General features: G+C 39.3%; 1 protein-coding gene across 2 annotated transcripts in view; it reads right to left on the bottom strand.

Moving 5' to 3' along the window:
- TOX (thymocyte selection associated high mobility group box) overlaps positions 1-14,944 on the bottom strand; it is a 295,904-nt gene that overhangs the window by 120,772 nt on the left and 160,188 nt on the right. For both annotated transcript variants that reach the window (XM_045899001.3, XM_064588294.1), the window contains exon 3: positions 8,492-8,734. In XM_045899001.3, coding sequence (XP_045754957.2) covers positions 8,492-8,734 — 243 coding nt within the window. The remainder of the gene's footprint in view (positions 1-8,491; positions 8,735-14,944) is intronic.

Genomic DNA, 14,944 nt, shown 5'->3' with positions numbered 1-14,944 from the left:
TGAAGTAGAGCTTAACAACTAACCACAAACAACACTTATTTTTGGCCTTATTAGGAATTTGACATTAAAAAAAAAAAAACCCAAACCACACATTTTTATTATATGTGGTCAAAAATAAGAACAAAACCAGCCCATTTCTTCACAGCATTAAAGTGGTTGAATACATTGTTCTCATGTGCTGCAATATTCAAAAAAGGATAATTTGTGGGGAAGAAAAAAAACCCAACCAAAACCAGGCTGTAATTGCAAAAACATTTCGTGAATTGTGGCATAATGCTAAATAATTATTCTTCGTCTTTTTTCTTCTGTCAAAATGGGCAAAATCATTTCTTTCTATTGCTTTTCATCCCCTGTTTTTTAAAGAAAGAAACAAACCACGGTGACTTCCATTCCATTTTAAACTAATGCTTCTATTATTTCATATCTAAATGGGGCTGACATCATCAGCTCCTTCGTGTCCTGAAAGATATTTAGTTAGCTCTGGACCACTGTTACATACTTGATGCATTACATGAAATAAAATATCTCAAGATTTCAAAAATATTTATTTTAAAAACAGCAATCAAATTGCCTGTAATCACATTTTCTGCTTGGCTTTGAAAGCTACATTATTCAATATGCCAGTGGTCCTTTCCATAATGGCAACATATTAGAAATTCATGTTGCTCAAATACATCTGACTTCCTTGATGTACCGTACTCCCTCTAGACCCAGAGGAACACCCCTGCTTCAGTTCGTGTGTCCTGCCCAGAACCTTCTGAAGTGAATGCTTGTCAAGACAGCTGTACAGTGGCCTCCGAATGCAAAGTGTGGCATGACTGAATGCCGAAAATGACAATAAATCTGAGTATATACATGATGCTTGCTTTTGTTGCCTGGAAAAATAAGGCATTTGGGAAATCACACCCCCTCCTGCCCCCCATTTGCTTGCCTTTTAACATCTTTTTTCCATTTTCAACTCCAGAACTGGAAATTTGAAGCATTCAAAGAAATTGAAATCTCCTTTGTTGCTTTTTTTTTTTATTGTAAGTTTTCTATAATGTGTCATTAGGAACCACACTCCACAAAAAGCTCAGGTCTTAAATGACTCCTTTCTGTGAGGCCATTCTAAAACTTTGCATGGTTTTTCTTTGTATGAAAGAGCTTCTGTTGACTGCACAAAGAACAAGCAATGGCCACATATAGGCCAGGCAGTGAGGCTTGGATGACTTTATACAAGGTTGCATTTTCCCTTCTACCCATCCATAATTAAACCCAGCAGTGAATGTGCCAGAGTAGAGAGAAAAAGAAGAGGCTCTTGATTTCAGTTTTTGTAGGAACCAAAGGATTTTGCTTAAACTGTGCATACTTAGTACAGATATTTTCTTATTCTACCTTTCTCCCAAAATAGTTCTGTCGTTTCTTTTTAACAACATGAAAACACCGTCCGGTCTCATCAAGCAACATCACTTTCTTCTTAAGGGCAGAACAACATTTTCCACTCAAAGAAACGTTCTGTTCAATAGATTCAAATATCTTAATAACCGATCAGGCCCGGGGTGGGGGAGGGGGGACAGGTAAAACACTAGAAAGCCAAAGTGACGGTAGGAAAAATTACTAAGTGACCAAAGTGAAAGTTGGGTGAGTCGTGAGTCTGGATCACAGTTGTGTGTCAACAGAGTATGAATCATAGGAAAATGCTAGCCCTGGCCTGGGTCTTAGAGATCAACTAGTTCTGTGGTTTTCCATCTTCTCGGGGGACAGAATCCGTTGTGCAGGGGAACTTTTATAGGAAATGTGAACAAGTGAGACGAATAACAGCAACACCACTGTGGCTGACTCCTGCTTTCCTCTGGCTCCAACGAGCTTAATTTGGACCCTCCGGATCTAACCCAATCCTGCTGGTTACAGATGGGGTGCAGTAAATTGCCCATGCTTAACAAGCTTATCCAAAGCAGACCCTGGCCTTTCAAACTCTTGTTCCAATGCTCCTCTAACCAGATTCCACTCTCTGAGAAGCTCAGGCTCATCAGTTATGCACTATCAAAGTAACTCAAGAGAATTTTGAGAAAAATGGAACTCTTGTAATATTGGGTCATGAATAGCTGTTTAACTTGGACCTAGAGAATCAGAACTAATTGGCTCTTGTTCAACAGTATATACTAATAGAAACTCTACCCTGTTTTATAGGCCGGGCTTAGAAAACAGGGACTTTAAGAAAATGGAACTTTTTTTAAAGTGCCAGAAATCGAACTTCTTGTGGGCATCCCAACTGACTACTGACATATAAAATGGCACCAGCAAGAATATACAAAAAGGAAATGTTGGAAACTTGGGGAGGAAGAAATTTCACCCTAAGTGTGCTTCACTCTCCATATAGGTTTATGACAAATTTCAGAAAGCAATCTAGATACTCTACCCTGGGGACCTTTTTTTTTTTTTTTTTTTAATATTTTATTTTTTTATTTGATAGAGAGGGAGAGAGCACAAGCAGGGGGAACAGCAGAGGGAGAGGGAGAAGCAGGCTCCCCGCTGAGCAGGGAGCCAGACGTGGGACTCGATCCCAGGACCCCGGAATCATGACCTGAGCAGAAGGCAGACGCTTAACCGACTGAGCCACCCAGGCGCCCCCTGGCGACCTTTTTATCAGAAAGGGATTCCCACTGAATATATCTAGCACGTACTGTGCGACAGGCACTACTTTACAGATACTAACTTCTTTAATATTCACATTATAGGATTAAATATCTTATTATACCCATTTTATAGATAAGCAAACTGAGGCACAGAAAGGTTATGTAAGTTGCTCAGTGTCACACAGCTGGTAAGTGGCAGTGGCAGGATTGGAATTGAGGTGGTCTGGCTCCAAGATGTTGGTTTAAATGATAATGGTATACAAGGATACTCAGTAAAGGGTAAAGCCTTTTTTTGGTGAATAGGATTTTGTTGTCTTTTTTTTTTTTCCTACAGATGTGAAGAAGACTAAGGATCAAAGTATAAATAACTCTGGGAAAATCTCTCTCATGCATTTTAACTCCTCCAAAAGAGTCAAGAAAAAGCTTGCCTTTTTCATTTTTTAAAAGATTGATTTATTTATTTTTAAGGTTTTATTTATTTATTTATTTTAGAGAGAGAGTTTATTTATTTTAGAGAGAGAGAGAGCAGGGGGAGGTGCAGAGAGAGAGGGACAAGCTGACTTCATGCTGAATGCAAAGCTTGATGTGGGACTCGATCCCATGACCCTGAGATCATGACCTGGGCCAAAATCAAGAGTTGAACACCTAACTGACCAAGCCACCCAGGCGCCCTTATTTATTTATTTATTTATTTATTTATTTTAGAGAGAGAGTGAGAGAGAAAGAGCGTGAGTGTGTGGGGAGCGGCAGAGGGAGAGGGAGATGGAGAGAGAGAATCTCAAGTAGATTCCCCGCTGAGCCGGGAGCAGACTCAGCCTAGATTTTATGACCCATGAGATCATGACCTCAGCTGAAACCAAGAATCGGATGCTTAACTGACTGAGCAACCCAGGCACCCCACTTTTCCCATTCATTTAACGAACTTACATAACGCTTCCTAAGCGTTTCTAAGCAATTCTTTAATATTTATTTAACACCATGACTTAAGGACTATTTTTATCCTTGCTTTTCAGATAAGAAAGTTGGAGTATTTATGGGTTGAGCCACTGAGCAAGTCACTTAATAACTCTGAACCTCCATTTTCCAATTGTGAAATTGGGATAATAATACTCATTCAGAGACTGATTTCTAATTATGAACTAATTTTTTATGTCTAATATATTAGACATTCGTAGGAAATGCTTATAATCAGTAATATTGTATCACTTATGTTGCCCATTGGGGATAAGAACAAGCAGATATAAGAAACTTTATCTTTAAAATGAAATATCTGGGGTGCCTGGGTGGCTCAGTCATTAAGTGTCTGCCTCTGGCTCAGGTCATGATCCCAGGGTCCTGGGATCGAGCCCCGCATTGAGCTCCACATCAGGCTCCCTGCTCAGCAGGAGGCCTGCTTCTCCCTCTCCCACTCCCCCTGCTTGTGTTCGCTCTCTCACTGTGTCTCTCTCTGTCAAATAAATAAATAAAATCTTAAAAAACAAAACAAAACATGACAACGATCTCTAAAATATGTATAATACTTAAATGAGAACTAAAATATTTCCACCCCGTTGATTCATTCAAATTCTAAAATTCCGTCATGTGAAGATACTAACACCAAGATGAGAACACCACACTAACACAAAGGCTCAGCTTTAATAACATTGAAAAGCTTTTGGAAAATACAATCGGAGATAGTTGGTCCTATACATAAATCTGCCTAGGGTGGTTTATACTCATAGGATTATAAAAGTTGCAGCAAATTTATTATTTAGAATCTACAAGTGTTAGCTTTTATTATTGTAGGTGACCTTGAAAGAAGGGCTTGGAAAGAGCACTGTATTTCTAGGCGAGCCGCGCTTACATCTGGATTTCTGTAGTCATCACTTCCTTGTCTATATGAGCGTTGATGATCTATGTTGTACTCTCTTCACAAACATATTTCAACAATTGGCAAACTGACCGAGAGTTCGGTTGTTAAACTTTGAGATCATATTGGGCACGATCAAAGTTTTTAGGGAAGAGTTTTAATCTGTTTTTACAAAGAAATGTGAAGAAAATATTCTACAGTCTTAAAGTTCCTTTCAAAGCGAAGAACCCTTGAGTGCTTTTGAAATGTAAAATATGGCTGTAAGAAGGGTTGTTCATCTTTAGATCCATTTGTATCTGGGAATGATGTGAAAACAGCTCAGTAGCCCATCTTTCTGTTCTCACTGTCACCGCCCTGTGTATCTCCCCAACACCTCTTGCTGAGTTATGACAACTGGCTGCTCAGACTTTCCATAACTCTAGTTTCTTACCATCGCTATCCATCCAGGAAGATGCCAGAAGGATTCTCCTCTGATACTGCTTTCATAATGCTTTTGCCTCGAGTGAAAACAGCCAGCGGTTTCTTTGAATCCATCATATCAAGCCCCTAGTCCTTTTATTGGTTTTTGAAGCCTTTGGTCAAATCTTCCAACTTAAAATAACCAACCTGTTTTGTAAACGCTCTCCAATATGCCTTTTCTTTCCCTCTCTGTTTGTCCAAATCAAGACCATCTTTCAGGCCCTGCCTCCAGCCCTACGTTTTCCACTAGGTTTTATAGACTACCCAAACCAGATTACTCTACCAACTTTCAAGTAGGAATTCCTACTGGGTTCATTGGTCAGTAAAACTGAGTTTAGCATTTCTCCTGGTCTCTAATTGCTTCATATCTTACTCTAATTGTTTCATACCTATTTATGTTTTCTCTGTGGTTTATAAGCTTCTGAAGGACAGTGACTACATCTTATCAGTCATTTGAGCACTTTCAAACATTTAGATCACAGTAAATAAAATGTACACACTGCCCTCTTTAATACCCATCACAAGGCTAACCCATCCTCTCACCCCGCTCCCCTCTTGAACCCTCAGTTTGTTTTTCAGAGTCTATCGTCTCTCATGGTTTGTCTCCCCCTCCGATTTCCCCCCCTTCATTCTTCCCCTCCTGCTATCTTCTTCTTCTCTCTTTTCTTTTTTTTTTTTTAACATATATTGTATTATTTGTTTCAGAGGTACAGATCTGTGATTCTGCACGGAGCACTGGGTGTTATACACAAACAATGAATCATGGAACACTACATCAAAAACTAATGATGTAATGTATGGTGATTAACATAACAATAAAAAAATTTAAAAAATAAATTAAAAATGTACACGCTGATGAATGGCATTCTAGACACATACTTCAAAAGAAGAATTGAAGAGGCTCCTTGTTTCTCAAAGGAATTAGTAGACTCCTATGAAGTCAGCCCTGCCAACCCAACTTTATTAGATTTCTATTGCAACTTTACAGTATATCAAACTCTGGCTCCTAGACTCCAGCCAGAGATCCCAGCCTTAAAAGAGGATTCTTACAATAAATTTAATCTCTGAAATTACTTTCTCCAAGACCACATTGGCTTAAAAAATGGGTTTAATATACATTTAATGTTGGAATCAACATTAACTAGACCTATGCTGTCCAATCTAGCAGCCACTAGGAACATGTAGCTACCTTCAATGTAAAATAATTCAAATATAATAAAATAAAAATTAGTTCTTCAGTCACTCCAGCCACATTTAAAGTGCTCAATAGCCAATGAATACTGCTATTGGACGGCATGGCTAACAGAAAAGCCGTTATCACAGAAAGTTCTATTGGACTGCGCTAAAGCCCATCCAAAGCCTCACCAAGAATTGGATTATTTGTTGGAGTAGCTTTTTACATAACAGCATAAAATGGTAGGGACAGTACTGGGAGTAGGCATAGTGGATGTCCACCTCAGAATGTGGTCTGGGAGGTATGGGGAAGGCTCACCATCCTACAAAATATCCTGCTAGATGCACCTTGCCAAGAACCAGAATGGCAAATTAGAGCTTCACCCCTTAGCGTAGGCCAAACAGGGCCCCTCTGCTTTGCACAGTGTTAAAAATTCCAAAGGAAATACCACATTGAAGGGAAAATACCTAAAGTCCAGTTTTTGACATTGGGTTGGGTGGGGAAAGCATAAAGAAATCTGGATGAGGAGAAGCTCCGGATAGGGCAAGAGGAGAGCACAGTGGAGGAAGGACCTAGAAAGTGGTGCATTTCATGCTGTGACTAGGTCCAGTTCTGAGCATGCCATTTGAGGATGGAGTAACTGTCATTTTGGCAACTCTGGGGAAATCCTTGAGGCATATATGTTGAAGTTGCACACAATGTATGTATGCACATATACACTGAAGAAGCATCTCTTAACGAGTGAGTGGTATATCGAGATGGTCCTCAGAATGCTAAGAAGGCAAATTATATAAAGGAGAAAAGAGTTTTGAGACTTGAATTACAGAAGTGAATATCTCATTATCCCTTCTATGGCCCCGCTCCATTCACACTATGAGAAAGCTTAGAGGACAACTTGGTAGTGTATACAGTGTATGTGTTCTTCTTCACCTTCTTAGCAAACAGGTGGTGCTTATAAAGGCGTCACCTGGATGCCTCATTGACTCCAGAACTGGGTCTGAAGGCCTAGCCCCAAAGAGGAATAGACACGTGACTTTTCAAGGTGACTACTTTGAAGTACAGCATGATTCAGATTTACGAATTTAGCCTATTCATTTAAAATTCCATGTCCTATTTTATGAAGCCATAGTTCGTATTCTTAGGGCAAATCTATACAGGTAGAATAAAAAATCAAGGCAATAGTTTTCTGCCACCGTGAGTGCTATGAATGAGTTCTCTCTTGGCCACTGAGCTAGCTGCCAATTCTTAGGGGAATCTGGACACTGTCATGGCATGAGGCTCTGGGTTTCATTCTCGAAAAGTGACTTTAGGGTTTCTTTGACCCTCCCTCCCCAACCCCCACCCTTCACATTCATGATTAATAGGAAAACCTTCTTGTAAAGACACTCAAGTTAGAGATACATCCCCAAATGATTTTGATTAGTGATAATGTGAATGCTGCCTAGCAGAAGCCATATAAGATGAGCAAGTTAATCAATTTGTTCATCGTGAGCACGACAGCACTGTTCAGTGACTTACCAAAATGACAATTGAGTTACATGTACTGTTAAGTGATTGAACAACGGAAACCAAAGAGTGCTAATTAAAAGTCACTGTTAACCTCAGGGAGAGTTTGATGACAAGGTAAAGAGTTCTGTCCTTGGCCATATACTGCTGAAACTATTTTTCACTACTTGAGATATAGACAGAGAAATGACTAAGGTTTTAGATGACACACGAACCAGAAGGAAAGATTTCATGATAAGTCAATGTTTCTCAAACACGGGATGCTTGCTAAAAATACAGATCCCTGGACTTCTGGGTAGAGGGCTGGAAATTTAATGTTTGCTGGTTTTTCTGGATGATACACATTCCCACTAACTTTGAGAAGTACAGAACACTTGAAGATTCATGGGGACAATGGATCCAATAGATTGAAACACTTTAATGGAGATAAATTTTGGTCACTAGAATTGTACCTCCAAAATACAAATGAAGATGTTTTCTTACCTTCCTATCCTGTAATCTGTGGAAAATGGGGGAGAAATCCGGTGAACAGCAGTTCCTATTCAGAAGATGTGAGGGTCTTGCTTGTGGCCCCTTTAAAGATAACTTTTTATCTGAAAGCTGGTAAGACAGTTCAACTTTATGACAGGGCCTTCAGTGTCAAATAGGGTTTAGAACTTTGGGTTAGACGTATGAGTGATCAAACAGGTAATTAATTGATTTTGCCTTGAAGTCAACAGAAGACAGAAAATTACTTTAGGAACGTATGGAGAATGTTTTCCCTAGCTAAAAACTTATGCTTAGTTTCTGAATCCTGCGTTACTACAATGTAAAGCTTCTCCCATGAAAGTCGACCTTACCCTCACTACGTCCCTCGCTCCCCACCACAAATCAGTAACAGATTCTTACCACAGAAATGGAGTTAGTAAGCAGTGCTCCATCCTGTCCCAGCAAATTGGAGACGGTGATTTCAGGTAGGTCCATGTTTTGTGGATGAAATGGTAGCAGGCCATTATGGTTCATTGGGTGACACAGAGAGTGGTAACCAGGTTCAACTTCATTCACGTGCACCAGTGAGTGGTCAGGGAGAGAAGGAGGGGTGATTGGTGGAATGTTGAAGTCTTCACTTTCCAGGCTTGGACCAGGGTAAGACTGAAAAGACAAGGGATATTGTTGCAAATTATCATTCCCCTTCTTCTTCATCACCGTGAACAAATACACACGACCCCTTCAGATGTGATTACAAGCAGCCTTATGGATTTGGCAAACACATTTCAAACATGCAGATTACCCTGCTGTCATTTCACTAATATGCACGGAAGAAAATTCCCTCAAAGGCATATCCACTCCTTGTATAAAGAGTACTTCCATTAGGCAGTTTTATTTTTCCAAGAAACTGAACTCAAACAGATTTCAAAGGTCCCATTAAAATTTTCCAGAGTTTTAATCTAGCTGAATACCTTTTTCATGGGAATTGTGGGGAAAGAAGGCAATTTATAAAATTAATGTTTAATCAAACATGTTTCATAGGACTCCCTACTGCTCAGATCATGAGACATAATAAAATGAATTCCAGAAGTTCTGGGGGCAATTGCTTTTGAGTTTTGAAACGTTGCATGCTCACAACTGACAAAAGAAAAATAATTAGTAAAGACACAACTTAGGCATGTTGCATAACTGTGGTTGTATAGGAAGTTTGATATATGAAAAAAAAAAACCATTAAAAGCTATTTTTATCATGAAGATTATACCATCAAAATAAAATGAAGATTGTTTTCTTGATTTCTGACTATTCTCATTTATTTGATTTTCCTCTAAAAGCTGCTAAATAATATTGCAGCCATTTTGATTCAGTTCAGCTACTTTGAAAGGCAATAGCACACTGACATTATCATAATACTAATTTAGGAATAAAAGTCAAACAGTAAAATAAATAACAACATATGAGGGCCTTTTCCTTTTGGAAAGTAGCTTTAGATAAAAAAAGGAAGGGAGGAGCAAAAAAGGAAGGAAAGATTATATGAGGACACTCCTGTTTAAAATGGAAGGTGGTAAACATTGAAACTATGAGGAGGGACCAGATAATAAAATATTGTTCCCAATTAAGATAGAGGCATAGCGATATCTAGCAGTCCTTTATAGAGCAGGTGTTATAATAAAAAGGAAACAATTTGGGTCCTGATCACTCTTGCAAGCCTATCTTTCAAATTAAGCATGTCTTCCTAGTATTTGAGTGCACGGGTAACAGGACTTGCTTGTCTAACAGCACAGAGCCTGCTGAAGTGTGCAAGATTTGAAATGAGCAGGCAGAGGGTAGGAGCCAAAGAAAGTAGTGTAAGGTATTCATTGGGTGTTCAGCCAATAAGCTTCATGCTCCTGCATCCAAGCGCCTGGGGTTATTTTTTCCAGATGGCGTCTATTTGTCTAACAGAAAGAAAATCTTCAAGTTGCACTTGCTAAATGTTGTACAAGTTTTGATATATTTGTTTAGGTGCTGTCAGGAGACATGATGAAATGAAGCACTACTGGGAACATCTGGAATTGAGACTTGGTCACGTAGAGGCACGTGTGGGTTAGTGACTGGGGGTAGGTGAAGGAAAAGATTTGATTCATCTCTGCAGATCATTGTTCTTTAATATCTAGAGTTCTGCTAACAAAACCACCAGCTCTAAAAGTTCAATCATCTGGTACCAAATTTTCCTGTTTATAGTTTAGATCTCTTGTCTGAAAAATATATTCGTGGTCCGTATCAAATCCTAAGTTTGATTAAATTCTCATTTGTTTGGTATATTTTAGACCTTGAGTCTATAGAGGTAAACCATCAGTTCCTGGTACAAGTATTGATTTAAGAAGAAGCATAAAAGATTCGAAGTGGGGAGGTGGGAGAGAGAGGAAGCACATGTATTAATGCTGGTTTTGTTAAAAGCGCTGCATTGAGTCCTTGACTATGTGGTCTTCACTTAATCCTTAACAATAATCCTGTGTGTGGCTATCATTATCCTGTTTTCCTGAAGAGAAAATGGAGACTCAGAACTTAAGTCACTTTGACTCAGCTGGTAAATAATCAGCTCAGTATATATGAGAGATGGACACATGCTGTGACATAGAAGCAGTTTAATTGCTACTATTTTATTAAGTTGAGTGATACAAAGTTGTCAATACCCAATAGTTTTGGACCAACAATTTAAGAATTCACATTACCTTTGGTCTCAGGTCTTTCCTTATCCCAAATTCCATCCCAATGCTTATCCTTCTAAAATATTTACTCAATATGAGCACAAGAATGCATAATTTGTCTTTGTGTTGACATTTCAAAGGCTGAAGTTGTTGATACATCTCTTTTAAGAAGTTAATGGTGTCTGTTTGAAACTTTCTTAAATAAGGTACAGTTAATGCCAGGGATAAAGGAGAAAGATGTTTTTAATTTTATAAATGCTATTAAGCCTCTGAAAATACTCAAGGATATTTTATCCATGGTATACCATAACTTTACATGCTAGCAGTTCTTCAGTAGTTAAATCTTAATTTGTGGTGTTTTAGTTTAATTTATATCACTTTACATTCAGTGATAACAATTGTACTGCAATTTAACAAAGCTACATGGTTTATTTTCATGTAATGACACATTAATGTTATTTAATCCATGCACTTATATACCTAAACCACAGATTCCACAACTTAACTGGTAATGGGTAGTTACATGGATCAGGAATTTTAACAACATAAGGTTACTTAGCAGTTTCTGTTTTTTACATTAGAAGTCATGATATGGTTATTTGCCATGAGCCCATTACAGTGTAATTGATGCCAAATAAAAGTATAATAATAATTGTATGACTGTTAAAATGTCAAAAAACTTACAAAAACTCCAATGCCAGACTAATTACTAATTATTTTTTAATGTGGAAGTGAATTAGCTAATTCCTCTATGTTGATTTCTACGACTTGACATCTTTATTTTAATTTTGAAAAACTTAATAGGAATAAGTTTGACTTAACAATAGTAAGATATATATTATTAGAGAAAATTGCAGTTTGGGGAAGAGAGTATTACAATAGGATATGATCCAGTGTTTTTCTTATTCCCCAGGAGGCTGCCCGGTTAGAATCCGTATTCGATGTCTGTTGAATGGATTCACAAATGAATCACTGAATGAATGCATAAATGAATGAATGAATGCTAAGATGACTTTTTAAAGGCATGAAATTTGTGAATTGTTATTCCAAGGGCTTGAATACCCACACTGTATTTCCAAGACTTTGCACTGGCCAGCTGACAACACGGTATATAAAGTTAATCTCTCAGCATGTCAGGAAGCCAGACACAGAGATATAAAGGCTTAAGTGGCCTGAGAAAGTCTGGGGCAGGGTAGTTGGTGTCCCTCTGAAATGGCTTGCACTTACCATTCCATAGTGACACAGAGGTCCCAGAGGACTTGTAAGGGTGAGTGGGGCCCCTGGGTTCTCAGAAGTTGTTGGAACCTAGCCCCTCTGCAGGTAGAACATCAGCTAAGGACCCCAAGGAAGCCTCAACTCCACATCAGGATCCCTTGGCAACAGCAGGTGTGAGGCCCCATGCATGGCCCACAGCAAGGGAGCATGGAGGGGATGAGAAGGTACTCTGAGCACAGGAACAGGGACACTAGTGATGAGACCAGGGTGTGGGCAAAGAAGGCTTTTGTTAAGGCCATCCCTGGGTGACACAGTGGACCTAATACACTTGTCTCCTGACTTAAGGTCCTTTTCTGACTTGGGCTTATTTTCTTCCTTTGAATCTCAGGAAGGCCATGAGTTCCAAGTATTTCTCATTCTCCAGCTGTCTTGGGACCAACATCCCTTTCTAAGACCTTTGCAGATCCCATGAGATACAGGACTATGCTTTTTAATTTTTTCCCCCTAAGCCTGAATTAGAGACCACCAAGTCAATCCCAGGTCTTCTGAGGATCTAGAGAGCTGGGATCCATAGTAGAATTCTGGAGGAGAACAGGTATGGACTTGCAAGGGGGTGTCATATTCCTTATCACCCTTTATAGTGCATTTTACCCCTACTGGTCTAGAGATGAGAATCTTATCAGCAGTCTGAGCCATACAGCTTGCCTTCTCCCCAGGGAATGATAAAAATCAATGGTGACCATCTACACAGACAGAGACAAAGTGTTTAGGGATGGTGGCATAAGATTCAAGCCAATACTTTTAATTTTATCTTGGACCTTCACCATGTTAGTGAAAGGTAAATTGGAAACAAAGAAGCATGCAAAGTGATTTGCTCTAACCGGTAGCCAGTCTGCATGATCTAAAGAACTCAAACAATCAAAATTATATCATTGCTACTTAACCAGACTTTCCCTGGTCTTCAGCTACTCACTGGTCCTAGACGCAGGAGAGTCTCATCATATGGCTGGTGCTACGATACGCCACAGGACAGCTCTACTCTAGTGCAGGAGGCTCTGTGTATCCCCATGTGACCAGGGAACAGAAGCTAAGAATCATGGAATGTGGGCTGTACTGTCACAAGGCTTGGCTAATTCTGTAATACATACGAACTTCTCAAGGCCACCAGGGGACTCTTGGAAGCATTAAAGTAGTAACTTCAAACTATTATCATCCTCAAGAGAGTATTTTCATGGTTCTACATAGCAAATTCATTGACTATTTCAAGTCATTTTCTTTTTTTTTTTTTTAAAGATTTTATTTATTTATTTATTTATTAGAGAGCAAGCGAGAGAGAAACAGCATGAGAGGGGAGAGGGTCAGAGGGAGAAGCAGGCTCCCCGCCGAGCCGGGAGCCCAATGTGGGACTCGATCCCAGGACTCCAGGATCATGACCTGAGCTGAAGGCAGTTGCTTAACCAACTGAGCCACCCAGGCGCCCTCAAGTCATTTTCTTAAAATCTCACCATTGGTATTTGCACATTTAGCTTATAAAGTGCTACGTGTTTTTGTGATGAGAAGGGGATGGATTTTTGGATGGGCTGAGAGTACTCATGATTCCTTCAGTGACTGATAAGAATGGCCACGAGCATGTTGGAAGGAATGGAGGCTCTGGAGTCCAGTAGACAGGAACTGCATCTAGGTGCTCTGAAGCATTTATTAGTGTGGGTTCTAGGGCACGTTTCTGACTCCTTGTGAGCCTCAGTTTCAAAACCTGCTTCACAGGGTTCTTTTAAGCATTGAAAGCAAAAAAAATAAGATTGGTAAAAAGCCCAGTAAGCTATGTCTGCCACAAAGAAAGTTCTTGATAAATGACAGCTTTAGCATAGTTCTGGTTATTATTAAATAGATTTATACATGCCATGGATTGGGTCATGGACAAGAAAACAAACAACTATGGACAGTATAGTAGGGGATTTAGACACCATTAGACACCATTATAAAGGAATTTCAGTATATTTGCCATTGATCAACTTGCCAGAAATACTGAAACACAGTGCAGCCCTATTCACACATAATATGTTCATTTAATTGCCCACCACAAATACCTAAGATCAAGTTTTGTCTTTATTTTAATGGGATGAAATTGCATTTTTGAAATGAAAGAATAAAATGATAGTGGGCAACAGTGAACAGGGGAAGGCTGCTGAAGAGCTCAGAGGATAATGACGGAAATGTGCAGAGGGCCACAACTCTTATTGTCGGGGAACCACACAGGTAGACCAGCATCCCTGGCTGATGGGCTCCTGACAGTTCTGCTCCTACTGACCTAGGGACATTGTCGATGAACTTGTGAACCAGAATTTCAGTGTCTAAATTCGCCACAAAAGCTATACTTTCTAACACACTGCCTTGTGTTGTAGAAAGGCTGTCTTCCCTGGGAGACTCTTGGCAAGAAGGTGAAATTGCCAATCAGATGGATTGTATTTGAGACTTGAAACAAGAGACTGGATTATAGGAAAGTAACAGAGGATCCTTCCAATCTCCTTTGATTTGATCTCTTTGTAAGCTTTTTCAGCCATTTGACTAAAGCCATTGTCCCTGTCCCGCTGAACATTCCCAGTACCCCCATCTGAGTGACAAAGGAAAGGAAACTTCTCACCTGGTTTCTGGAAGATTTCATTGCCCCAGTCTGTTTAATTACATACTCACATTCCTTTTTAATCATATTGCTTAATATACTCCATGACCCTGGTATCCTGTTTATATTATTTTCTCTTTCTGCAATCCACATTTCCTTTTGCTACAGTCTGTTCTTATTTTTTTATTCTTATTTGACTTTATATTGCATCTGGAAGTGGAATGTTAATTAGGATGAGTTTTCTTTTGAGTACAGATAATTCATGTTTTCATACTGTCTAGATAGAGTGTTAATATATGCTGACCAGGAACAAATAACGGGAACTCTCTTCTGGACTTTGCCTATTCTTC

Source organism: Mirounga angustirostris, unplaced genomic scaffold (genome assembly GCF_029215605.1).
Source record: "Mirounga angustirostris isolate CCGP_5_RB_7025 unplaced genomic scaffold, mMirAng1.0.hap1 SCAF_4, whole genome shotgun sequence".
Lineage (NCBI taxonomy): Eukaryota > Metazoa > Chordata > Mammalia > Carnivora > Phocidae > Mirounga > Mirounga angustirostris.
The sequence above is the reverse complement of the archived record's forward strand: the minus strand, read 5'-3'. Positions and strand labels throughout refer to the sequence as shown.